General features: G+C 40.7%; 1 protein-coding gene across 20 annotated transcripts in view; it reads right to left on the bottom strand.

Moving 5' to 3' along the window:
* Nucleotides 1-27608, bottom strand: part of Robo2 (roundabout guidance receptor 2) — a 1359396-nt gene that overhangs the window by 549251 nt on the left and 782537 nt on the right. Inside the window, exon 1 of one of the 20 annotated variants that reach the window (XM_045147701.1) lies at nucleotides 24737-25381. The exons of the other annotated variants lie outside the window; for them this stretch is intronic. Coding sequence (XP_045003636.1) covers nucleotides 24737-24797 — 61 coding nt within the window. The 5' untranslated portion in view covers nucleotides 24798-25381. Of the gene's footprint in view, nucleotides 1-24736; nucleotides 25382-27608 lie in introns of those variants that run through there. 20 annotated transcript variants of the gene reach the window in all.

The following is a 27608-nucleotide window of genomic DNA, read 5'->3' as shown; positions in this document are numbered from 1 at the left end:
ATAATCAACAGTTTTAAATCTCAAGACATATTGCTTGAATTATGCTATGTGTGTAATATATTCAAAAGGTTAAAAGAAAGTTACAAGAATTATGCTGGTATCATCTCTAAACCTTTATACTCCAACATTCCATAGATAAAATACACATGCATATATGATGTACATAAAAGTAACCACTTGGCAAATCTCAGGATTGTCCTCTCCACCCAAGTGCTCCCAGAAAATAAACACCTGCCACCTCTAACCCTCTCTCATTACATGGTTCTCTAAACTCCCCGGAGGATGGTAATTGGTTTCTTTATCAAACAAACAACATTGCTGTTTAGATGCTGTGACACAGAAGCACAGGGATGACCTTCCAAACGTGACAACTGACGCGATGTTTTCACTTCAACATCATGAACAGCAAACCAAAGACGTAAGGGTGGTTAGCTGATTTTGTTCAAGACCTTACATGGGATATGTTTTAGTTTCATCTGACAGTAGTCACAATTTGCAGTTCATAAAACATTGCCCTTTACAAAGATTACTACAGGTACTGAACATTAGCAACACCTTTGTGAAAAGCTTGGACAACAGATAAGATCTAATTTGCAAAATAGCCAAAGTAGTATGAAGATCTTTCTTGTCTCCCCCCCCCCTCCCCCCGCCGCCACCCTTTCCTCCGCACCTCCATTAAAAACAGAAGGTATTAATCACTGGATCTCAAAGGCAGCTGACTGAAGCTGTTCACTGAGCAGGGCATTGAGGCTCATGTGGCTCCATGAGTAACTCTCAAGGCTTTTATTAGCGCTCTTAGTGGACTCAGCAGCACAGTCTCTCTTTAGCAACCCTTGTCCCCTCAGGCTCCAGAATGGTTACAGATAATGGCTGAAAGAAAGCATCATTGCTAAAAACAAAAGTTTGTACAGAAAAAAAATGGGAACAAAGTGGACATATTGGAGACAAGTCATGATTCATGGCCTGCACAGTATCCTGCCTTTCTCTCACTCAATGCACTCTTTAGTTTTATTGCTGGATAAGAAGAGACCAACCCAATGCACTTCTCCTAGCAACCAATATCAGGCAGCAAAGAAGGCATGTCATCTGCTCAGAGTAAAACAGAAGAATTTGGTGTCATACAAAGCAGACACGTTCTCTTGCATTGGATTCCAAATTGATTATCAAAACGGATTCAGTAAATGCTAAATAATTCTGTTTTATGTGAAGGTTAACCATCCATAGAAATAAATATCAGCTTGCATACCTGCTGTATAGTTATCTGTCACATGGGAGTCCAGTTCATTCAACTGGTCACCTTGTCACTTTTTTTTCCATGTACCTCACCACTGACCCCTCACGGTCGAGAAAGTTGGCCCTGCTAAATATGTATGTACACCTCCTGTATCATTTCAAATGCGAAAATTATGCATGCATTTCTGTAGTCCTTCTAGTAGTCTATGTTCAGAAAATTTGGAAGTGAATTTTGACAGGAACGAGCCTATGAAAGCACTTGCCCATTTTGTTTTGTGTTTTTTTTTTTCCCCTGATTTGCATGCCATGTTCATTCCCTTCTTGAAAAGATAAAAACTTTTATAGAAAAGTTGAACAAACTTGGAATTTAAATTTGACATAATGAAGCACATTAACTGATTTACTGAGGGAATGAGAGTACCAACAGTTTGGAGATTTGGGGCTAGGGAGATGGCTCAGAAAATAAAAGGCTAAAACTGATTTCAGATTCCCAGTATCCACATAAAATTCCTGACATGGCAGTATGCACCTCCAATCCTACTGCTGGAGGTCAGGGTAAAGAGGTGGATCTCTAAACCTTGCTGCCTAGCTCAACCAACAAGCTCCAGGTTGAGTAAGAGACTATGCCTTGGAGAGTAAGGTGGAGTGGAATAAAGTACTATATATCAACCCTTTGTCTCCCTCATGAACCTACATACACATGTACACCTATACATATAAGAACATACAAACAGGCTCACACACCATACCACACATATACACAAATGCAAAGAAAAAAGGAATGAAAGAAATATTGAAAGTTTCAAAAGATCCAAGTAATGGACATCATTGTAGGTATTGGAATTTAATAGAAAAGGACATTAAGAACTTTATAGACCTGGACACTGGTCTTCTAGAAACAAAAGCTATCTGTTGAAATACGAATAGAGGGCAGGCATCAAATAGCAACATTCATTCACAGTTTACATTCGTGAGTATGTAGGGTGTGGATATAAAAAGTGCATTTACCCAAAATATGTATCCACATTACACATACATTCCTGATTTTTTTTTCTAGCACTTGACAGTAAAATGTAATACTACCCAGGCTTACAAATCCAAAAGTGGGATTCAACCACTTAAAAATATGCATGGCCACAAAGTCACTTACATGTTTTCCTGAATGCAAGCTTAAAAACCAGGGAGATCTGTTAACACTACTTTTCTGGGGACATTATGAAGCACACTGGCCACCTTTTGAGAGGAGCTACAGACCTGAACTGAATGGCAGCAGCAGAGGCTGGAAGCACAGGCCTAAGATACCATGCACATGGGCTCACTAAAGTAGACTTTTATATTTTTTATTTATATTTGAGATAGAAAGAGGCAGAGAGAGAGAGAGAGACAATGTGGGTACCAAGGCCTTCAGCTGCTGCAAACGAACTCCAGAAACATGTGCCACCTTGTGCATCTGGCTTACACGGGTCCTGGAGAATCACCCTGGGTCCTTTAGCTTTGCAGGCTAGCACCTTAACCACTAAGCCATCCCTCCAGCTCTGAAATTCCCTTTTAAATGAAGTTATCAAACACAAGATAATGTCTGCTGCTAGATTCATTCTAAATTCCTGTGATTTAATGTTGAATTTATTCTATAATTAACACACAGACACACGCGCAGACACACAGACACACACACACACACACACACACACACACACACACACACAAACACAATTTGTTTAGCCACGCTGTAGTCTTTGCTAGCACTGAAGAGTCCATAAAGTTGTAGTCTGTGGTTCTAGCACTGACTTATAAAGATGAGGAAGCTTTGTAAAGAAACTCTCATGACTAAATTCTTTTGAAAGTTAAAATTTCTCCTTTTTATCACACTTGGGAGCACTTTAATTAGCTATGATTTTGGCAGAAGCTTTGGACCAATTCTTAAATACCCAAGTGTTTGCAAGTTGGATGTTATTGGTTTAACCTTAAAAGCAATGTGGTGGGGTAGTTGAGTTATACACCAGGTTCCTTAACTTCCTTAACCTCCAGAAATGTTCCTAACTAAAATCAAGCTATAAACAGCAATCCTTGTTACAAAAATTTAAAAAATGACTCCTAACCTCTGAGCTAAAACTAATATGTATATATTTCTGGTTTCAATGGTCATAAGCTAACATTATTTTCTCAGGATTAATCATTTCTACTGATTCATAAAAACAACCTAAATACACATTAATTGCACATTAAACCAAAGTCTAGAGATATTTGTCTACCTTGCATATGCATACCTATATCACCCAACCCATAACAAAGCACCCTCAAGTAAGAAGACAGTTTAAACAAAAAAATGTGCTTGTTTAAAAATGATGATGTAAGCTAGGTGTGGTGGTGCATCCTTTAATCCCAACACTCAGCCAGATGTAGGAGGATTGCCAGGAGTTTGAGACCACCCTGAGAATACATAATGAATTTCAGGTAAGCCTGTGTTAGAATGAGAACACACCTTGGAAAAAAAGGGGGGGTATGATGGTTTCATAGCTCAGGGTATTTTTTTCCAGCCTAAATTTTCTTCTTTAAATATACTCAGTAATAATGTACTCAAAAATACAGTATTAAATAGAAGTATATAACAGAATTATAGTTGAAGGTGGGCATGAAAATAGGAAAGTTCAAACTATTTTGCATCTGGTTTATTTTTGTTGCTGTTGCTTAGTAAGATGCCCACAATTGATATATAGGAAAACTAACATAAAAGTTCAGAGCTTCTGGCCACCCAAGACATGTGCATTTCTCATTCCTCAATAGTAATGATATTGTTTTATTCAGGTTATCCTTCCTAATATACACAATCACTTGTGTAACTCTGAATAACAAATAATTACAAAAAGTGGTTAGCATCAGTCTTTATTGTATGAAAGATGCGTGAGATATCTAGAAAAATATGACTTCCTAAACCAGGAATATTGATTTAGAACTCAGAAGTTTGTTTTACATTAGAGTTGTTTTCTTGGTTCTTTATATCAAAAAAAAAAAAAATCAGGTAAAAAATATTCGGGAGTGAATAAAGAACCACTTGAAACAAAATGTAGCATTATACACACGTTCTATATGGTTGAAAAATTGTCCATTTTCAGCACTTTCCCTTGTTTACCCCTTCCATTCAAGCATCATTCACTTAGGAATGCTTTTTCTTCTGTATTTCTTCTGTAATCAGCATAGGTTGCAATGGAAATGCACATGTCACACAGCATGCTTGTTACAGCTACATATATTTGGCCATAGATGAGTCCACTTCAAAATGCAACAAAAATTCTTTACCAGTTGTCTAAACACCCATGCTTTAAATATCCTAAGAAAATTGCTATGTATTATCCCTGAAATATCCCAACCTGTGTGATAGCCAAAATCCTAGTTATTTTCTGCTAGGTAGAACATAATAACACTGTTATCAATAAAAATAATAAAGATTGGGCTGGAGAGATGGCTTAGCAGTTAAGGCACTCACCTGCAAAGCCAAAAGACCCAGGTTTGAGTCCCCAGGACCCACAAAAGCCAGATGCCCAAGGTGAGCCTGTGTCTGGAGTTTGCTGGAAGCAGTTGTAGCCTGGGACACCCATTCTGTCAGCCTCTCTCTCTCTCAAATAAATTAATAGTAAAAGTAAAAAAAAGCTAAGAAAGAACTTAAAACAGTAACAATAAAGACAACTTAACTAGTGCTTATGAAATACCAGCAATCAAATTACTTTTCTAAACTCACTCAGTAGTCTTTTGTTTAAAAACTATCTTAAAAACTAATCCAGACTTCTTGTCTTTTCCCAACACATCTCTGTCCACTCCATTCTATTTCTAGTCTTCCAATTTTTGTAGAAATGCGGTTCTTAATACGTCTGCATATCTAAACTCCCACACATCAAGTGGCCCATTTGGTGTTGACTTTCCCACATTGTACCAGCTAGAAATCATGATATTCCTACCTGGAGTTCCCACACTCTGCTAGCCATGCTTTTATATAAATTTATACTGTTATTTTAGTGACTTGAGGTTACCTCCCCTCTAAAAGTGTTCACCTCCTTCAAGGTGGGATTGATTTAGCAGGCCCATTTTGCTCCTCATGGATCTCAGCAAGTTGTCTTGTCTGTAAATTGTCATTTTATAAGCATGTATTGACTCAAATGATAACCTCAACATAGGCAGACTAATTCTTTTATTGACATGTTCCAAAAATAACTGGTTGTTTTCAGGAACAGTAGTTTGGGACTCTTGCTATATAGAGTTTCAAAGCCAGGAGGCTAGAAATAGTCTCTCATAGGAAGAAGTAAGATATATAGATAAAATACCCCTGGACTCTAAAGTCATCTCCACTACCTCATAACCATGGGATCCACAATGAAGCACAGAAGATCTCTGCAGTCCAGTTTGCCATGTGCCCACCCACTGGAAAGACATGTCAGCATCACTGCAAATAGTTCCTCTAGTCCTGAAATGTTATCAAGCTATGATTTAATTTTCATATTCTTGTGGTCTCTGCTAAAATTGCCAAGCTCGTGCATGTTAACTGCATGTTAGAACTTCCAGGGCAATTGATGAGGATCTAGAAGATAACTATCAGAGAAGGGCTAAGAAATTAAGACTACTGAAAATTTGGGGCACAATACAGTAATATGAAATTATTTTGTCCCAAATTATCAAATCCAACTCACAACAGTAATTCAAAAATGTCTCTGAGGAGGACTTCCGGTTAAGATGGTGGCTTAGGAACCACACCAAAGCAGCCTAAGGGAGAAAAAGCCAAAGAATACCCAGCAAAATACACATTTTTACTAAAAAGTGAGGTGTATAAGAAATTAAAACACCAGCAGAAAAGTAGGAGAGATCCAGGGCATCCAGAGCCCACACAGACAGGCCTAAGCGGTGGCGGCTTCGGCTCCAGCAGCGGATGCGCAGGCAGCAGCAGAGGAAGTGGCGGCTCCGGCTCCAGCTCTGCCTCCGGCATTTGCAGCGCCAGCTCTGGCAGCAGCAGCAGCAGCTCTGGCAGCGGTGGATCCAACAGCCGCAGCAACAGCTCCAGCTCCAGCAACAGCAATAGCCTCAGCTACAATAGGGCAGTTCCAGCAGCAGGGGCTCCAGCATCAGCAGCTCCAGCAGCCGTGGTGCCAGGTCTGCGGAGCCACAGATGCCAGGCTCGACTTGCCCCACAGGAAAAGCCAGTTCCCGGCTCCAGAAAACAGAACAGCAGTCCAGCGCTCTAGACAGCCTACTTGGATCCACAGGGCACCAAAGAGGGACACATAACTGAGATCAAAATCATTCAAAAAGGTAATTGGGATTTCACCAGGGAAGGGTCACACTTGCTCACAAGCTGACTTGGAACCCTCAACAGACCTCTTTGTTGATAGAGGATCTGGTTGTTATAAACCTACTCCTGCATAAATACTCGGTGATGTATTTCATTGAATGCGTACATTGTTTACTTATACTTTAGAATCTATCTGTATTTTGTTCCACTCAGCCTATTTGAATACTCCCAGAGCAGGCAAACCCAACCCCTAGGAACACCTTTGTAGATACTCTAAGAGTCTTAAGAGCCACACATAACACCTTAATCTCCTACCCTAAAGATATATAACATCAGATCAATTGATACAGCTAAAAATACCTAGCTAGCTAGAAAATCCAAGCATTAACGTAGTCCAAGATGTAAAATATATACATTTTAACACAAGAAACACTAAAAAACAAGACAATATAAATCCACCAAAAAGTATTAATGCATCAGAAATGACCTCCAGTGAGAACAAGTTAGAGGAAATGCCTGAGAAAGATTTCAAAAGAATGATTGTAAATATGTTCAAAGAAGTCAAAGGAAAACTTAAAGGAATCAAAGAGGATATCAAAGGAATCAAAGAAGACACAGGACACTAATTTAATGAAATAAAGAAGTCAATACAATACATAAATAAGGACACAGAAATAATAAAGAAAAACCAGTCAGAATTAATAGCAATGAAAAACACAGTTAATGAAATAAAAATCTCTGTAAAAAATCTCACCAGTAGAATGGATGAAGGAGAGGACAGAATATCTAAACTAGAAGACCAGGTGACAGATCTAATACAGTCCAACAAAGAGAAAGGCAAACTAATAGAAAAGTATGAAGGGGAATTTCAAGATATTTGGGACACTATGAAAAGATCAAACATAAGAATTCAAGGCATAGTAGAAGGAGGAAAATTTCACTCCAAAGGCATAGTAGGCGTCTTCAAAAAAAATCACAGAAGAAAGCCCCCCAAATTGGGAAAAAGGTGCCAATGCAGACACAGGAAGCCTTTAGAACCCCAACCAGACAAAACCAGGAAATAACCTCTCCTCGCCATATTAATCAAACTATCAAACACACACACCAGAGAAAAAATATTGAAAGCAGTTAGAGAGATAAATCAAGTTACCTACAAAGGCAAGCCCATCAGGATTACAGCAGATTACTCAGCACAAATATTAAAAGCGAGAAGGGCTTGGAGTGATGTACTCCAAGTTCTGAAAGATAACAACTGTCAATCAAGTTTACTTTAGCCTGCAAAGCTATCCATTCAAATAGACGGAGAAATAAGGACATTCCATGAAAAAAGCAGGCTAAACGAGCATTTGAAGACAAAACCAGCTCTACAGAAAATACTTGAAAGAATCCTCCATGCTGAAGAGAAGGAAAAGCACACATATAAGGAACCTGGAAAAAACAAACAATACTCAAATACTAGTTAATACAAGAGAGCAAAGGTAGAACCGGAACAACAACAAAAAAAAGGCAAACATAAATACACACCTTTTAATAATATCTCTTAATATCAACTGCCTCAATGCCCCAACCAAAAGACATAGGTTTGCAGACTGGGTTAAAAAGCAGGATCCTACAATTTGTTGTATCCAAGAAACTCACCTATCTACAAAGGATGGACATTATCTTAGGGTGAAAGGTTGGAAAACAGTTTTTCAAGAAAATGGGCCTAGAAAACAAGCAGGGGTTGCTATCCTAATATCTGACAAGGTGCAGTTCAGTCCAATGTTAGTCAAGAAAGATAAGGAAGGTCACTTTATATTGATTAAGGGCACACTCCAACAGGAGGACATTACAATCGTAAACATATATGCACCTAACATGGGGGCTCCCAAATTCATCAAACAAATGCTATTAGAACTAAGGTCACAGATAACACCAAACACAGTGGTAGTGGGGGACTTCAAACCCCCACTTTTATCAGTTGACAAGTCATCCCAGGAAAAAATAAACAGAGAAACATCTGGACTAAATGAAATCATACAAGAAATGGACCTAACAGATATCTACAGGACATTTCAACCAAAAGCTGCAGAATATACATTCTTTTCAGCAGCACATGGAACATTCTCTAAAATAGACCATATATTAGGACACAAAGCAAATCTTAAGAAACACAGGAAAATTGAAATAATTCCTTGCATTCTATCTGACAACAATGGAATCAAACTACCAATCAATAGCAAGAAAAGTTATAGAACATACACAAAATCATGGAAATGAAACAATACATTACTAAGTGATGAATGGGTCAATGAAGAAATCAAGAAGTAAATCAAAAAATTATAGAGTCAAATGATAATGAGAACACAACATACCAAAATCTCTGGGACACAATGAAGGCAGTTCTAAGAGGTAAATTTATAGCTTAAAGTGCCTATATTAAGAAATTAGAAAGGTCACAAGTAAATGACCTAATGCTTCACCTTAAAGCCTTGGAAAAAGAAGAACAAGGCAATCCAAAAGTCAGTAGATGGGAATAAATAATAAAGATTAGGCCAGAAATTAATGAAATAGAAACAAACAAACAAAAAAAAATCCAAAGAATCAATGAAACAAAGAGTTGGTTCTTTGAAAGGATAAACAAGATCGATAAACCCTTAGCAAATCTGACCAAAAGAAAGAGAGAAGAGACACAAATTAATAAAATTAGAGATGCAAAATGTAACATCACAACAGACACCAGAGAAATTCAAAAAATCATAGGGACACACTATAAAAACATATACTCCACAAAGTATGAAAATATGAAAGAAATGGATGATATCCTTGATATATATGGCCTACCTAAATTAAAACAATATGAGATTAATCATTTAAATAGGCCTATAACAAGTATGGTGATCTGAGTAGTTATCAAAAATCTCCCAAATAAAAGAAGTCCAGGCCCAGATGGACTCACTGCTGAATTTTACCAGACATTCAGGGGAGAACTAATGCTACTGCTTCTTAAGCTTTTCCATAAAGTAGAAAAAGAAGGAATCCTACCAAACTCCTTATACAAAGCCACCATCACCCTGATACCAAAACGAGGCAAAGATAGAACAAAAAAAGAAAATTACAGACCAATCTCCCTCATGAACATAGATGCAAAAATTCTCAATAAAATATTGGCAAAAAGAATACAAGAATTTATCAGAAAGACCATTCACCCGGACAAAGTAGGCTTTATACCAGAGACACAGGGATGGTTCAACATATGCAAATCAATAAATATAATACATTATATAAATGGACATTATATAAATGAAGGACAAAAATCATACGATCATCTGATTAGATGCAGAAAAAGCATTTGACAAAGTCCAACATCCCTTCATAATAAAAGTCCTACAGAAACTAGGAATAGAAGGATCATATCTCAATATACTAAAGGCTATTTATGACAAGCCTACAGCCAACATATTATTAAATGGGGAAAAACTGGAAGTTTTTCTACTAAAATCAGGAACAAGACAAGGGTGTCCACTGTCCCCACTTTTATTTAATACATACTGGAAGGTTTAGCCATAGCAATAAGGCAAGAGAAGCACATAAAAGGTGTACAAAGGAAGACATCAAGTTACCATTATTTTCAGATGACATGATTCTATATATAAAGGACCCTAAAGACTCTACCAGCAAACTGTTAGAGCTGATAAACACCTACAGCCATGTAGCAGGCTAGAAAATAAATACACAGAAATCAGTAGCATTCCTGTATGCTAACAACAAACACACAGAGAATGAAATCAGAGAATCACTCCCATTCACAATTGCATCAAAGAAAATAAAATACTGTGGAATAAACCTAACCAAGGAAGTAGAGGATCTCTACAATGAAAACTATAAACACTCAAGCGAGAAATTGCAGAGTACACTAGGAAATGGAAAAACATGCCTTGTTCCTGGGTCAGAAGAATCAATATTGTGAAAATGGCAATCTTACCTCAAGCAGTCTACACATTTAATGCAATCCCCATCAAAATATCAACAGCATTCTTCAAGGAAATAGAAAAACAATCCAAAAATTCATTCGGAATCACAAAAAACCTCAAATATCTAAAATAATACTGAGCAACAAAAATGAGGCTGGTGGTATCTCTACGCCTGATTTTAACTTATACTACAGAGCCATAGTAACAAAAATAGCATGGTACTGGCACAAAAGCAGACATGTAGATCAATGGAACAGAATAGAGGACCCAGATGCAAGTCCAAGTAGCTACAGCCACCTGATATTTGATAAAAATGCCAAAAATACTCATTGGAGAAGAGACAGCCTCTTCAGCAAATGGTGTTTTGAAAACTGGATATATATCTGCAGAAGGATGAAAATAGATTCTTCTCTCTCTCCATGCACAAGAATTAAATCCAAATGGATTAAAGACCTTAACATCAGACCTGAAACTCTGAAACTGCTACAGGAAAATGTAGGGGAAACCCTTCCACAAATTGGTCTTGGCAAAGACTTTCTGAATATAACCCCAATTGCTCAGGCAATAAAGCCACAGACTGACTGCAGGACCTCATGAAATTACAAAAATTTTGCACAGCAAAGGACACTGTGAATAAAGCAAAGAGGCAACCTACAGAATGAGAAAAAAGTCTTTGCCAGCCATAACTCTGATAGAGGATTAATATCTAGGATATACAAAGAACTCAAAAAATTAAGTAGTAAGAAATCAAACAAGCCAATTAAAAAATGAGCGATGGAAATAAATAGAGACTTCTCAAAAGAAGAAATATGGATGGCGTATAAGTATCTAAATTCTACATCCCTAGTCATCAGGGAAATGCAGATGAAAACTACGTTGAGATTCCATCTCACTCCTATAAGATTGGCTACCATCATGAAAACAAATGACCATAAATGCTGGCGAGGATTTGGAAAAAAAAGAACCCTTCTACACTGTTGGTGGGAATGCAATCTGGTTCAGCCATTGTGGAAAACAGTGTGGAGGTTCCTAAGACAGCTAAAAATTGATCTACCATATGACCCGGCTATAGCACTCCTAGGCATATATCCTAAGGACTCATCTCATTTCCTTAGAAGTACATGCACTACCATGTTTATAGCTGCCCAATTCACAATAGCTGGGAAATGAAACCAGCCTAGATGTCCCTAAACTGATGAATGGATAATGAAGATATGGTACATTTATACAATGGAGTTCTACTCATCAGTAAAGAAAAATGAAGATATGAAAGTTGCAGGGAAATGGATGGATCTGGAAAGGATTATAGTATGTGAGGTAACCCAGGCCCAAAAAGCCAAGCATCAAATGTTCTGTTTCATATGTGGATCCTAGCTACAGATGACTGGGCTTCTGTGTGAGAAGGAAAAAACTCAGTAGCAGAGGCCCATAAACTAGAAAAGAGATATAAAGGGAAGAGAAAGGAAGGGAGGGGGGTACTTAATAGGATGGTATTGTATATATGTAAGTAGAAGAATAGATTAATGGGACTGGAGAGCTGGCTTAGCGGTTAAGCGCTTGCCTGTGAAGCCTAAGGACCCCAGTTCGAGGCTCGGTTCCCCAGGTCCCACGTTAGCCAGATGCACAAGGGGGCGCACACATCTGGAGTTCATTTGCAGTGGTTGGAAGCCCTGGCACACCCATTCTCTCTCTCTCCCTCTATCTGTCTTTCTCTCTATGTCTGCCGCTCTCAAATAAATAAATAAAAAATGAAAAAAAAAAAAAAAGAATAGATTAATGGAGGTGAAAAGGCCCAAAATGAGGTCTGGGGAAGAGACTGAGTAAAGGAAAGGCAGAGGGACAGCTAATCAAAATCTAAGAGGATATAAATAAAACATATGTAATCCTACTTTTTTGGACAATGGAATACTCAGGAGGTGTAGATTGTTGCTAGAAAATTTTCAGGATCAGGGATGGGATATCTTCCAGTGAGTTGTTGGCCAGGGAGATCCCTGATGCCCCCAAAACATTATAGGCCATTGCTGAGGCCCTTGGTTTCCCACCAGGTATAGATGGGAAGACCCTATTGCTGAAGACTCCATATACTTGGGCTGCAAGGCCACTGAGAAATCTTGCTGGAACTGAGTTGATAACCTCCTCCATGCAGACCAGCTGACAGAAAGCTGGAAGAAGCCATTCTGCATGTATTTCAATGGGAGAAAGAGAAATCACCAGTGGACACTGCAAGCCTTATAATTGTCCAGCCAGGCTAAATGATCCAATGGGTGCAATAGTGGCACATCTGTTATGGGGGAAACCAACTGCCCTCTAATTGGACTGGAAGACTGCTCCATGGGAAGGGAATACATCCATGATACTAAAAACTTAAAACAGGGGTAGTCATAAGCCCTAGGGATGTAACATCTGCTGTTGTCTGGCCAAATGTACATACTATGCTTATCAAACTGCCCAGTAAGCACTTCTGTTAATGTTCACACCCTTATCTTAATGCTACTCTCACTTTTGGTTAAGAATCTTCTCTTTTCAGATGGCAGTGACCTTGGGATGACCCAGAGGTATCATGGTGATGGAAAGAAATTACCACAGTGCTCAATACTGCAATATCTGTATCACACCTTCCAAGGCTTGGGGTCTAATGCAGAAGAGGTGGAGGAAAGGATGTAAGAGCCAAAGGAAGGATAGGACTCCATACAACATGTTCCCTCCAGACACAAAACGGCCTGGATATCCATGTCCTTACAGTGCCTGACACTACCTGCATAAGACCATCATAAGAGGAGGAAAAGATCATGACATCAAAAGTAAAAGAGAGACTGATTGAGATGAGGAGGGGGTATGATGGAGAGTGGAGTTTCAAAGGGGTCAGTGGGGGGGGGGGAGGGTATCACCATGGGGTATTTTTTATAATCATGGAAGTTGTTAATAAAAAAGTTAAAAATTTAAAAAAATGTCTCTGAATGAAAAGATAAGATCTACCTAACATGCTCCTAGTAAGAATGGAAAGTGGCATAAATAAATACATTAGAAAGGAGGCTTGCAGTACTTCAAATGGTTAAGCGTAGAGTGATCATACAACCTAGCAGTGTCATTCTAGCCCGAGGACATGTACTACATGCATAAAAAAATTACCACATGACTGTTCAAAGCAGCAGCATTCACTGTCATAAGAAGAGAAGCAACCTAAATATCCATCAGTGGGTTGCTCAGTGGATATATGAGATGGAATGTAATCCAGTACAGAAAGAAAGAAAAGGTGACAATGATACTACAACATAGATGACTTGTGAATATATTATGCTTGGACCGGGAGATGGCTCAGTTTCACAGTGAGCAGAAAGCACTTGTGGAAGCACTCGTGTTCCGGTGTGGTTGCACACACCTGTTACATCAGCACAGATCACTTTCTACATTACTGTTTTTGAGACAGAGTTTTACTAGTTTGTCCTGGCTAGCCTCAAATTTAAGATGCTGCTTCTGCCTCTGTCTCCCTATGGTTTGGATCACAGGTGTGCACCATGAGACCCAGCTCAGAACATACTTAACATGATTCCATTTAAGTGAAAAAGTAAGCAATAAACAAATCACCAGAAATTAAAAGGAGATATTTTGTGATTGAGGGTGGGATAATGGGCAAGAAATAGTGAATAAGGGTTTTTATCTGGGTGACTAAACATTTCAAAATTATATTCTGGTGGTGCTACAATTCTATAAATATACTAAAAAATACAAAACTTTACACCTTAAAAGTTTTATGATATATGAATTACATCGCTAAAACTTCTATCAGGAGGGAAAAAAGAATTATTCACATGCCCAAGTTTAGAAAGTATCCATGTTGGCCTTTATCTAAGCTTTGAAAAATAAATTTTCTAGTTAAGACTACCTCAGGTTATTTTTTTTCAATCAAGAGAGAGAATACAGATTAGCTTCTACTTGCCAGAATTCTGAATATATCTCAGCTTAGTGTTAGGGATGGTCCTGATGAACTGCAATCACAAATACAGCAGGATAATGTCTATTAGTTGAGGATGTTACTTATGAGCTTTAAGTTTCAACTGTGGTTTGAATATAGCCACCCAGCATAGGTTCCTGTGTTTGAACACTTGGTCTCCTGCACTGTTTGGAAAGGTTTGGGGACCTTTGGGAAGTGGAGACTTGCTAAAGGAAGCATGGCACTGCAGGTGTGGGGCTTCACAGTTTGGTTTCACTGCCTGTTTTCCCTCCTTGTGGATGTAGTGGGTCCAACAGGCCTCCTGTCCCTGCTGCCATGTATTTGCCACCATGATGGAACATGTTCGCTTGCAAGGGAAAATCAGAATAAACCTTTTCCTTCCTTAAGCTGCTAGGGTCAGGTGTTTCTCCATAGTAACAGGTGAAATAACTAATGCAGGGGTATATTTAGACCTAATTTATTCGATTCTGTTCCCAAACTAATCATATTTATTTGTCAGTATTTTTTTCTTATTTTTCGAGGCAGGGTTTCACTCTAGCTCAGACTGACCTGGATTCACCATGGAGTGGAGTCTCAGGGTGGCCTCAAACTCAAGGAATTCCTCCTTCCTCTACTTCCCAAGTTCTGGGATTAAGGGCATGCACCACCATGCCTGGCTAGTAATATTTTAATAGAAAGCAAAATGTGTCCTAAATAGACAGAAAAGTCTCAATTCGTGGACTATATATCATTACATATGTCAATGTTCCTGTAAGGTAGGGTGGGGGAGTATAGCATTATGGGGTACAACAGAATCATTTCAAAGAGTGCATTGTCAAAATTTCACAGCATGGGCTGGAGAGATGGCTTAGTGGTTAAGCGCTTGCCTGTGAAGCCTAAGGACCCCGGTTCGAGGCTCGGTTCCCCAGGTCCCACGTTAGCCAGATGCACAAGGGGGCGCACGCGTCTGGAGTTTGTTTGCAGAGGCTGGAAGCCCTGGCGCGCCCATTCTCTCTCTCTTCCCCTATCTGTCTTTCTTTCTGTGTCTGTCACTCTCAAATAAATAAATAAATAAAAATTTTAAAAAAAAATTCACAGCAATGGGCTGGAGAGATGGCTTAGCAGTTAAGCTGTGCCTGCAAAGCCTAAGAACCCAGGTTCAATTCTCCAAGTCCCACATAAGCCACATGCACATGGTGACCCATGCATGTGGAGTCCGTCTGCAGTAGCTAGAGGCCCTGGCACACCTTTTTTCTCTCTCTCTCTCTCTCTCTCTCTCTCTCTCTCTCTCTCTCTCTCTCTCTCTCTTTCTCCCTCTCCTCCTCTCTGTCCCTAATAAATAGATAAAAATAAATCAGAGAAAATTTTAAATGCACATCATTCAATACTGTGTCAAGCAATTTTCATGTGAGAATGAGGGAATAGAAACTATGGAAATTGCCATCATAGAAAACATTCTTTGCCTGAAATAAAAGAGGGATATTTGAGCAAGTCAACAATTCTGTATCTCCTGACAAGCAAAGGTATAATAATGAATCAGCAGGAAACATAATGTCATTTGTATCAACAAGTATATTTGATAATGGTCTCTCAGTCTATTTCTACACACACATACACACACACACACACACACCCCTAGCTCAGGTTGTAAACATTACATAGGTCAGTCTAAGATATGAAAATCAACATCATTCCATAAGCATATTTACATGTACTCAGCAATCACATGACTATCTCACTGAATCAGTTCATGCTCTGGGCACTGGAGGCACACAGGTAAACATGACTGCAGGCCTTAAGCCTCTGTCATAGGAGCTCAGTGGAGGAATCAGACAATAAATAACCAACGTCTGCACAGATGGTGCTGGCACCTCTTGTTTCTGCATGTCATCTTAGCAGAGACACTAGTACTGCTTTCTTCCAAACTGTATTTTGAAGATGATTTATTGAGAGCTAGTTCATGTCCCATGGTATCCTTTATGTGCAAAAGGCCCACTGCTTAGGGTCTGATGTGATGAAGTGCTAATGTCCTCTAGTGTGAAAGGTATACAAAATACCTTGTTAGCCATTATGAAATAGCTCCCAAGCTCAGAGTTCTTCACACTAAGGCTAACTCTACATGTGCAACACCAGTGCACTACACTTCCCCAAGTGCTTCAGGGAAATCAGCACAAACATGAAGTCAACCCCTGTGTGTGGCATGATTCATAACCATCAACTGCGACTCAAGAACCTCATGTCTTCTGCCAGTCCTGAGGCAGCTGTGAAACTGAATTTCCTAGCTAGCAAACAGATTAAAATATCAGTCCCTTCATATGTCTCGAGACGCACTCAATCACAAATACATATCCAGCTCAGGTGGTAATAACTGCTGTAAAAAAAATATTTTAAGATGAGTAAAGGGTTGAGGGTTAATACTGACTATAATCTGGATAGGACCTAGAATCACCTAGGGCACAAATGTCAAGCCATATGTATGAGGGCATTTCTCACTTTAAAGGGGGAATATCCACTCCGAAGAGGAGTGGCATTCCTGGCACCGCCCCATGGGCTGTGGTGCTGAACTGATTAAAAAGAAAAGTGAGCTGAACACAAGCATGGATCTCTTGCTCCCTCCTGACTGTATGCAATACTGCCAGCTACCTCATCCTTCTGCCACCATGACTTCCTGCCATCGTGGACTACCCCTGCAAAGTATGAGCTAGTATAAGCCCTTCTTTAAGACGCTTTTGTCACGCACTTGCCACAGCAACAAGATATGTAAGCACTAGAGGGAAAACACAAGTGTCTTAAGGGGAGCAATTTAAGATAGGTCATCTCACTGCTAAAATTTAGTATCTGAATGATGTCCAAAGGTTCAAAGGTTAAAGTTTTTGTTCCCATGACAGCACTACTGGGAGGTAGTGGAATTTTTAGGAGGTGGGACCTAATGAGAGGATATTTAATGATTGTTTATGTGCCCTTGGAAGGAACAGTGAGACCCAACCTCTTCCTTCTATTTTTGTTGTTGTTGTTTTCTGGTCACAAGAGAGCAGTTTTGCTCTTTTACCTGCTGGATTCTCCAAAGCTGTGAGACAAAATACAGTATTTCTCTTTAAATGCATGCTGTCTCCAGTTTCAGTCATGGAAGCTGCAAACATTCACATTTCCAAAGAGGGAACATTGGAATAGGAACCACTTAATCAATGGAGAGACTTTATCCATAAAATTAGCTGGATGAGGGAATTTCCCACATAGTGAAGAACAAATGAAAAGGCCATGAATCTGGAAAAGATCCTCCTAGAAGTTATAAATCCACATTCTAGCTAGAGAGTATGAACCAATGAAGTCAGAGAAATACAGAGGTTTGTAAACCTTGATGAGGAGACCTAAATGGAAGCTAAGCTCAAAAAGCTATCAAAACTATGTGTCTCATTTATATATAATTTAAAGGTTCCACCTACCACTGTGTGAAGAACTAAGACTGTAAGGAGAAAAAAGAATGAAGGAAGATAAGCACTAATGACACATTCGTAGCTACATAGCAATACTAAACATTAAACTAATAATAGACATTGAACAAGGACAACAAAATGTTCAATGCCAAAATATTCATAAAATGTTGGAAGGTAAAAATCACGAACACAAAATGGTTAGTTTCAAGATAAATTTCAAAGAATTTGCTAGAAGACATACATCAGCTATGAGAATAGGTCTAAATGTTTTGGATCATGAAAAAAATGTGAAACATAAAGCCACTTACAGATACAGAAACAACTGAAAATGCAAACATGTTGTATCATGGACTTGAGCCTGATATTTAATCATTAGTTATAAATCAAAGACAGAAAACACTCAGAGGGACATGTCAAGCACTGTGCCAGGCACTTGAGGTACAGCTGTGTATAGAAGAGCTAAGTTGTGTGTGGTGGTTTGATTCAGGTGTCCCCCATAAACTCAGGTGTTCTGAATGCTAGGTTCCCAGCTGATGGAAATTTGGGAATTAACACCTCCTGGAGGCAGTGTATTGTTGGGGGCAGGCTTATGGCTGTTATACCCAGTGTCCCCTTGCCAGTGTTTGGCACACCCTCCTGTTCCTATTGTCCACCTTATGTGGGCCAGGGGGTGATGTCCACCCTGTGCTCATGCCATTTTCGAGCTTCCCTTGGAGCTTGTAAGACAAAATAAACCTTATTTTTTTTTTCCAAAAGCTGCTCTTGATAGGGTTATTTCTGCCAGCAATGAGAACCTGCCCGCAACAGTAAGGTGGTACCAGGTGTGAGGTTACTACTATACACCTGACTATGTGGCTTTGGCCTTTTGGAGCTGATTTTCAAGAGGAATGTGGAGGGTTTGAAACCTTTGTCTAAGAGACGCCTTGCATTACTTGTAAGTATACCTTGATGGTCTATTCTTGGCAGAGTTGAAAGACCTGAATGCATAAGAACTATGGACTGTGAGGTTTGGCTTTTTATGAGAGTGAGAAAGAGCTTTGCTTGGACTGAGCTAGCAGCAATTTTGGAGAAAAGCTTGCTGTTATTCCCATGTCCTGAGAAATTGTGCAGGGTTGCTTTGTGTAGAAATGAACTGGTGTGAGCAGAGGGATAAGGCACAGAAAGAAAAATCTGGGTAAATTGCTGCCTGTTCAGCTACAATTGAGAGCTTCCAACCTTTGAGATTGGGCCAGCTTACCTGCACTGAGGCAACAGAAAGAATACAGACTCTTTTGAAGGGGCCTGAGTGCTCAAGGAGTGTCCTGTTCTTCAAAGTCTGCTTAACTCCCCCTGGATTAATAAATTGGCACCCTACCTGTGGAGTATATATTGTGGAATATAAGAAATGCAGGAAAGAGAGGATCATTGAGTTTGCAACATGGTCTTGTGTTTTGGAAATGGCCATGAACAGTGTGAAGCAGGTTTGCTGGATGCCTGCATGGAGATTCCATGGGGCCATGAGGATGAACCATAAGTTGTAGTGGAGACCCAGTAGAGATGCTGGAACCATAAGAGGGCTGCTAAGGAAAGCTGCCAGCCCTGGATGAAGTTTTCCAGGACTGTGAGTAGGCTAGCTGGAGGGGTAGAATTGGAACTCCAGAGATTTGTTGCTGGTTAGAATTATCAAGTTAGAGACTTGTCACTGACTAGAGTTGCTGGACTTGAAGCTACAGAGTTTGATGTTAACTCTTGTTGTTTTAAATCTTGTATGGGTTGAATACTTCTTTGTTATGCCCAGTGCCATCTTTTGCAGTGTGAATGTTTATTCTGTACTATTATGGGCTTAGGGGAGGCTTTTGTTATAATGGCTCAGTTAGAAGATCTTAGACTATTAGGATGTTTAAACCTCATTGGAATTGATAAAAAACTATGGGAACTTTTAAAGCTGGACTGAATGCATTATATTTTAAATCATGTATGGATATCAGTTTATGGGGGCCAAGGGCAGAATATGGTGGTTTGATTCAGGTGTCCCCCATAAACTTAGGTGTTCTGAATGCTAGGTTCCCCACTGATAGAGATTTGGGAATTAACACCTCCTGGAGGAAATGTATTATTGGGGGCGGGTTTATGGGTGCTATAGCCAGTTTCCTCTTGCCAGTGTTTGGCACACTCTCCTGTTGCTACGGTCTACATGATGTTGGACGGAGGGTGAGGTCCACCCTCTGCTCATGCCATCATTTTCCCTGCCATCATGGAGCTTCTCCCCTTGAGCCTGTAAGCCAAAATTAACCTCTTTTTTTCACACAAGCTGCTCTTGGTTGGGTGATTTCTACCAGCAATGTAAACCTGACTACAACAGTTTGTCCTCTGTGAACTCAAATCCCTGTGTGATTCCTCAATGGTTAGGGCAAATTGAGAGATAACAGCATAAATAAGGATTAGAGGACAGATCCTGAGGTCTGGCCATGATAAAGGAAAGAATACAAGAGACTGAGACCCAGGCTTCTTCTCCAATATGGCGATACATTACAGAAAAGCATTGTGGGTGAATAAGTCAGTCTGTACATGTCCTATTACATCTCTGTCTTTGTACAATTGCCACTAAATAGTCCCACTAATAGCTTTTTGAGCCTAGAGCTTCCACTGATATCTCCTCAGGTAGGTGTGGCAACTACCTATAATACCAGAACTTTGGAGATAGAGACTAGAGATCCTCATTTCAAGCTAGCTGGTCTGATAAGACAAATCAGTGAGCAATGGGTCCAAGTGAGAGACTCTGCCTCAGTAAAAAGCCTAGAGTGAGTGAAGAAGACATCCAATATCAATATCATGCTTCTGTATGTATGCATGTACATACATACATACCAAATAAAATAAAATGATGAATTTATATAATAGTACAGTGTACGTTCCATGTCCAACTGTTCTCAGATCTGGAGACTGCTATGTGTCTACATTAGAAAAATATAGGATCTATATAAACAAACATTATATAAATTTATATAATATTCTAAAGGAAAAACAAGGACGCTCAAGCCAAACTAGATACACTTATAGAAAATATTTATCACCCTTAGCTTCAGATTTGTTCAAGAATTATTTCAGAAACACACTCACTTCTCTGTTTTTTTCTTCAGAAGTTTAACTTATTTATAATATGAAAAATAGAAGGGAAAGAAAGAAGAATAATGATGGAAAGAAGAAAAGGAGAAGAAAGAAGAGTACAAGAAGAAAAAGAAGAGAATGAAAATGATTACAATCAGCATCCTCATCCTCTTCCTCCATTTCCTGTCTAAAAATAAAGGTATTCAGAAACCAAGTTAACGAATGGATATACATTTAACTGATGTAGATTTCAGAAAATTCAATAGCAAATATTCCTAGACACAGAGAGTGTGTGTTTGTTTGTGTGTGTGTGTGTGTGTGTGTGTGTGTGTGTGCGTGTGTGTGTGTGCGCGTTACACTCTATATATATCCACATTTATGTATGCAGTATGCCTACCTATCCATATTTTCATTGCCAAAGCTACTATTTTGCACAGGCTGCTCAGGGATGAGATGACCAGAGCTATTCGTTTTGTATAATCATGACTTTTACTTTAGGATTTTCGTGTTTAATGTTCTAAGTAATCCTTTAGGTTATGGTCCACATGTTGCACAGCATCAAAGGTTATTCAAACAAAGCCAATTCACATGTGATATTACTGCATAGCTCAAGAACAAATTTCAGGTTACTTATATGCCATTTAAGTTCTGAAATGGGCTACATATGGCTATGATAATGAGCCCATTACTGAAAGAAGCACTTTAGCAAAATGTATAAGCCTACATGAGATTTAGCATCTGCACTGCACAAACACATTATCCCTATCTCTTCAAATGCCAAATGTGTCACGCTATTCAAGGAGTGAGGAAGTGAAAAATACTCTCATTAAAAAAAACACCTTTACACAAATACTGTAAAATTATTGGATCACTGTTTGGGACAGACATCAAATTACAAATTAAAATAATGGTGAATGTCATTTCCCTATAAATGACTGAAAAATGCCATAATTATTTAAAGGAAAATATGTGAAACAAAGGCTGAACTTAACAGATATTCTCCTATATAATCACAAGGAAAATCTCCACTTTGATAATTAATCTGCAGAAAATAACAAAACATTTCACATCGCAGACTGAAAAAGTTTGTCTGCATTTCTCAACCAACTTAATGTTTATTTCTCTATAGCTTGCTATAGGGGATTGATTCTGAAAAATAATAAATAATATAAGCACATGTCTTCTATGAGAAGGAAAAACTATACCATTTTTTCACGCACTATAAAAATGCACATATAAATAACCCACCAAGCAAATCTCAATGCAAATCTATGTATCATTTGTCACTGAATAAAATTAATTTCTGTGTCTAGCACAAGGGTAGTCAGTATATCTTTGAAATGGTACAAGCTTCTCTACATTTGAAATTCATGTGGAAAATAAGCCCACACCTCCAAGAAGGACAATAAGTAAATAAATATTACAGAATCCAGCTAGTGTGCAAAGCTTCAAGATCCTAAGAACCAACCTCTTCACTATATACATGAACACAAAATCCCAAGTGTTAAAACAGCCTAGATGGCAGTGTTGTTCATATCCCAAATTTTCAACAATTTCCACAAATGAGCTGTCATCATTCTGAAGTATCCAAAGACAATCCAATGTCAAATACAGAATTTACGTATGAATTCAGTAAAAGCCCTCACAGTTTCTTTTGATTCTGACCTAGCAATGCTAAACACAAAAATAGTTTATGTACATTAAATTTAGCACTGACTCTTCAGTCTTAAACTAGTCTACTCATGAATATTTTCCAATACATCAATATGAATTAACCTGCTCCATTACAGTCCAGACAGAACAGCTCCCTTATTCTATAAAGGTAAGTCAGAACAATGGTTCTAGATGTGTCTTTAGAGGAGGAGGAGGGTGTGCAAGCAAATGACAGAAAGAAGAGACAGAGGGAAAAGACAGAGGGAAAGAAAGGAGGAAATGATGCAGGGAGGGAGGGAGGGAGGGAAAAAGAGAGGGAGGGAGGGAGGAAAGGAAGGAGGACACAAATGATGTCTTGTTACTTCTGTTCCAGAAAGCTGGTTAATTGCATTTGCTTCATATATCTCCAAACACCCTGGTACATTAATTACATTCTGTAACACCAAGCTCTTCTGATTCCCTCTGTCACTTCCACTGAGCAATTTAATTGTATTCTACCCAGAGACATAGACATACTGATTAAAAACAAAAACCTGCTGATAATTCTGTAGTCTAGTATATAGTTCTTCCATGCATTTCTATTGTGGAGGTAATAATGTAAAACCATGGTTTATGCTAAAGGAAAGTCCTCTTGCCCTGTTGTTAAGCAAACACACTTGGGATAAATACATTAAGCTTTTTGTTATGGTAATGTACATGTATTATAAAGGTAAACATGCCAGAAAAGAAAAGCCTTAGTAAATGATTATAGATATGATTATAGAAATTGCCACAGTGTCGTTCACAACAATCAAGACATAAGCCTCTACTACTTTGGAGGGAAAGAGAGAAGCAGTGTGCATACAGACTCTCCCCCCCACCACCACCACCATTGCCTGCTGTCCTGGAGGAGTGGTGGCAGAGGCCCTCATGTGGCCCATGATTAAAAAGAACCTCTTAACAGTATGTAAAGTCATCTGTCTTGCCTCATGTTTACAGAAAGATTTCCTTTTTCAGCCCTATACATTAGGTTCTGTGCAGCAGCAGCTGCCAGACCCAAAGTTAGCTCCCACAGATGGGCAAAAATAGGCTGTGTCCCAAAGATTGAATTCATTCATAATGCAAATGTTAAAGGAAAGTTTAGGTAGGAACACACTATTATGACGTCTCCACGGTTGAGAATAATACACCTCCATTCCTTTACAAGCACCGTAATTAAGAACTGAAAGTACTATCATCCACATTTCGCAGGGTTGGGGGACAGGCTGGCTGCAGTTCAGTTTTATAACAACTTTCCATGGATCTAAGCATCATTGTTTCTGGAAAACTAGTATCAAATATTCTTTTTGACTTTCAAAGAACAAATCCAAAACCATGTGAGTAATTAATCCCAGATCACATTCCATACTGCTACAAACAGACTTCGAAAGCTGACACCCTGTGAAAATATCCCAGGAAACCAAATCTGAACAAAAGACAGGAGAATGGGAGGCAGGACCCTGTCTGCTTGACAGCCTGACTCAGCCTCAGCCGGGAGGCAGAGAGCAACACCTAGAGCACCTGTTCCAGTCCCCCATTGTGTTTGCCCACTGGACACTGAGCTCGGCGTCCCAAGCCTGCAGCCAGCTCATCACAGGGGACGCTATCTCCTTCCTGGAGCCTCGCCCAGTCTCACTTTTGACAGTTTTCGCTTTGTGATCTAAATTCCTCACTCCGATTTCATGCTAGGGTAGCATTCACTGACACACAGGTAATGAATGTATCTTGATCCTTGAGATACCCAGTCTCAACTGCCTACGCACTGGATCTGCCTTGGAAGATGTTACTATAGCTCTTCTCTTGTGTTTCTAAGCCAAAGTTTAGACCACAGAACAAATGCCAAATACAGAGTGGTCAGTGCAGTGTTAGGCTCTTACAAGACATTCATTTTAATAGCTATTTTTCTACCAAAGTCTTTCAATTACTGTGGAAGTCCCTTAATGAATTAATTATAAGAACAACAATAGGTGACTACTAACATGTTCCACTTGCCAGCAGTATAGAAACAAAAGACCTGAAACTCTCTACCCCTAAAGAGACCGTGCCTGGTCCAAAGAGTCTACCAAACACAATGTCATTTTATTTATGCTACAGGAGACGCAGAAAGCAATGGGGGAAGGGGGTCAAAAGGATAAAAGCATGTTTAACTTACCATCAACCCGAACATACATAAATCCACAGAGCAGTAGTTGTGTAAACATCAGCAGATTCATTTTGACATATTAAAAAGGATCCAGATTGTTTAAGAAACCAATCCCAGAGAGCAAAAAGTACAAAAATAAGTATCAAAAAAAGAGGTAGGTCCGAAGTTTTTAGACTTTCCTAGATACTAATGAAGTGACGAAGAGCGAATGGCAGGCAGGATCAGAAGGCGGGTGGTGAGGAGGTGTTCAATGGACACATGACAACAGTCCATCCAAATTAATAGAGGGCACTTCCCACGCCGCCGCCGTACATCCACACGCTGCCTCCCCAGATTCCCACAAGTTCATCAGCAGGAGGGAGGGATTGCTCTCGCGCGTGTAGCCCTCTCTCCTCAAGCTCCTTTGCTATCCAAAGACAAGTTCTTTCTTCCGAAGTCACGACGATGACGAGAAAGTGTTCCACAAAGTTGCCGGTGAGCAGCGGAAAGACCATCGGCCTGCCCACCCGGGCGGTGCGTCCCCTGCCCGGTGGCAGCAACACGTCCCGGAGTTTGGTTTGGTTTTGTTTTCACTTAACTTCCATCCTCAGGATGCGTCAGAGCCACACTTTGGCAAGGGGACCACTCCCCGGCAGCCCCGGCGCCTCCTTCCACCTCTCCGGATCCCCCCCCCCAAAAAAAAAACAACCAAGGGGGTGGTGATGATGAAGAGGCCAGGCGAGCACCCGGGGTGGAGAATCCGAACTCCGACGTGGAGAGAGGCGGGAGGCAGGGTGGGGGAGGAGGGAGGGGTCGGCGGCGGCGCTGCGTCCCCTGAGCTGTCCGACCGTCCGTCGGTCGGTCCGTCTGTCGGTCGGTCCGTCTGTCGGTCGATCGGTCGCGCTCCCCGGGTGGCTGAGGACGCGGAGCCCCGGAGCGCGCCGGCTGTGCGCCCGCCCACCAGCCTCCTCCTCCGGCAGCTGCGGCGGCTGGAAGCGCTGGCTCGGGGGAGGGAAGGCGAGGAGGCGGGAGCGCAGGGAGGAAGGGAAGCGGCTCGCTCCTCGGAGTCGGCCCGGGGAGGGGTGGGGACTGGGGGTGCGCCCAGCTCTCCACCCCCACCCTCCCGGGCCCCGCGGAGAAAGGGAGGGGTGCTGGAAAGTGGCGAGTCTCGGGGGACCGCACTGAACCCTACCGACTACCCAGGGTCTCTTGTCTTCCCCCACCGCCCCAGCACCACCACCACCCCCGGGCAACTGTTCTCCGTCCCGCGGCCCCTCTCCTTCGCGCCTGGGGAGGGGACGGATATGTGGGCTCCGGCCTCTCGCTGATCGCCGCGCCCCGGCTAATGGACAGGTAATTTTCCCGGTGAGGGATTTCGTGGAAGCCCTCTCTAATCGTTCATCGCCCCGTGCGCCGAGCCGCGCGCGCTCTGGGACAAGAGTTGATCCTCCTGGAGCCGGGGCGCAGCCTCAGCGACCCGGAAAGCCGCACGCACCGGCTCACCTCGCAGCTAAATCGCGGGCGGGACGCGGGGGCCGAAAGACAAGGAAATGTAATCACCTTTTGGAAGTGGACAGCTTGTGTGGGGTACGCCCTACGTGGTTAAAAAAGGAACCCAGAGAAAGAAGACGGAGGGAAAAAAATAAAAGGAGTGTGGGGGTGGGGGGCAAGATCTCTCCCAGCTTGTTTTAGCCAAGATCTATGGCCCGTTACGGATTTCCCGGGGGAGGCGGGAGGGGAAGGGTTGGCATCTCTAATGTCGCCCGGTTGCCTTATGACCTCTCGGCGATGAGAGTGACGCGGGATCGGGAGATGCCGGAGAGCGCAGCAGAAGATGCTTCGGATGAAGACGCGGGATCAAAGGGTCCGGAGGAGGGTGACACCCGAGGCCTTTACTCTGAATGGAGAGCAGTTCCAAAAGGAAATTGGGGAAGCGTGCTCTTGATGTACGAAAGCTGATAACCCAGCAGGGCTAACAGAAAACTAAAAAGAGCCGAATTTCAACCCAAAACCCCATAAAACCGTGAAATTCAAGGCAAAAACTTCCGAGTTCATGCCGTTAGTGGTGTGATGGTTAAGTGAGGAGGCCACATTAAATCGGGTGGATGCCACTGTCTGCGGTATCCTGGTGTGGCTGAGCCCACGTGTGATCACAGGCTCGCTGGTAGCTGTTTGAAGCTTGTCCGGGTGATTAGAAAGCAGCTTACAGAAACTCACGCAGGTCCTGGAGCCCAGAGAAAGGCTGGATGGCGAGTCTCTAGTTCCCCCTACTGGAAAACATTAGGAAAGAGGCTCTCCCTTTGAAGACATTTGAGGAAGAGCCTTTTGTTTGGTTAGATACAATTTGGGGACGGCCAGTAAACTTTGTCCTCCCTTCCTTGTAATGGGCGTGAAAGTGTGTTTTCAAGAAAAGGCCACCGACGTTCAAGAAAGCAATTAGGACACTTCTCACGACACCCATCATGTTTGAAGATGATGGTAATAAAATATTCTGACAAAGGGCTAAACGCTGTCCTCGTGAAGCATTAACAGTAATTCTAGCACAATTTTTATCTCCCACATTTAGTTGTAATGAGAAAAAAGAAAAGAAAAGCTCCTTAGTATATTAAAGTTAAATCACGTGAGTTCTCACATGATTAGCACCATATGGAAAAAAAAGAATAACCCATAATCAAATGATTCCCTTCTCCACTCCTAAAGGACCAAGAAGTCTACATTAGACAATATTGTGACCTAGAAAGATCCAAATTAAAAAATGGTTTTAGTTCAATATCTTTTTACCTTTCTGGGATATGGAAAGTAGTTGATATTCTGTTAAGCTTTCCTTTTGACACTTATGCTAGGTTTAATGTCGTGAATCGCAACTTCTACATTATTCTTATAAATAATATATCCCCTTCCT

Source organism: Jaculus jaculus, chromosome 4 (assembly GCF_020740685.1).
Source record: "Jaculus jaculus isolate mJacJac1 chromosome 4, mJacJac1.mat.Y.cur, whole genome shotgun sequence".
NCBI lineage: Eukaryota > Metazoa > Chordata > Mammalia > Rodentia > Dipodidae > Jaculus > Jaculus jaculus.
This window is presented reverse-complemented; position numbering and strand designations above follow the sequence as displayed.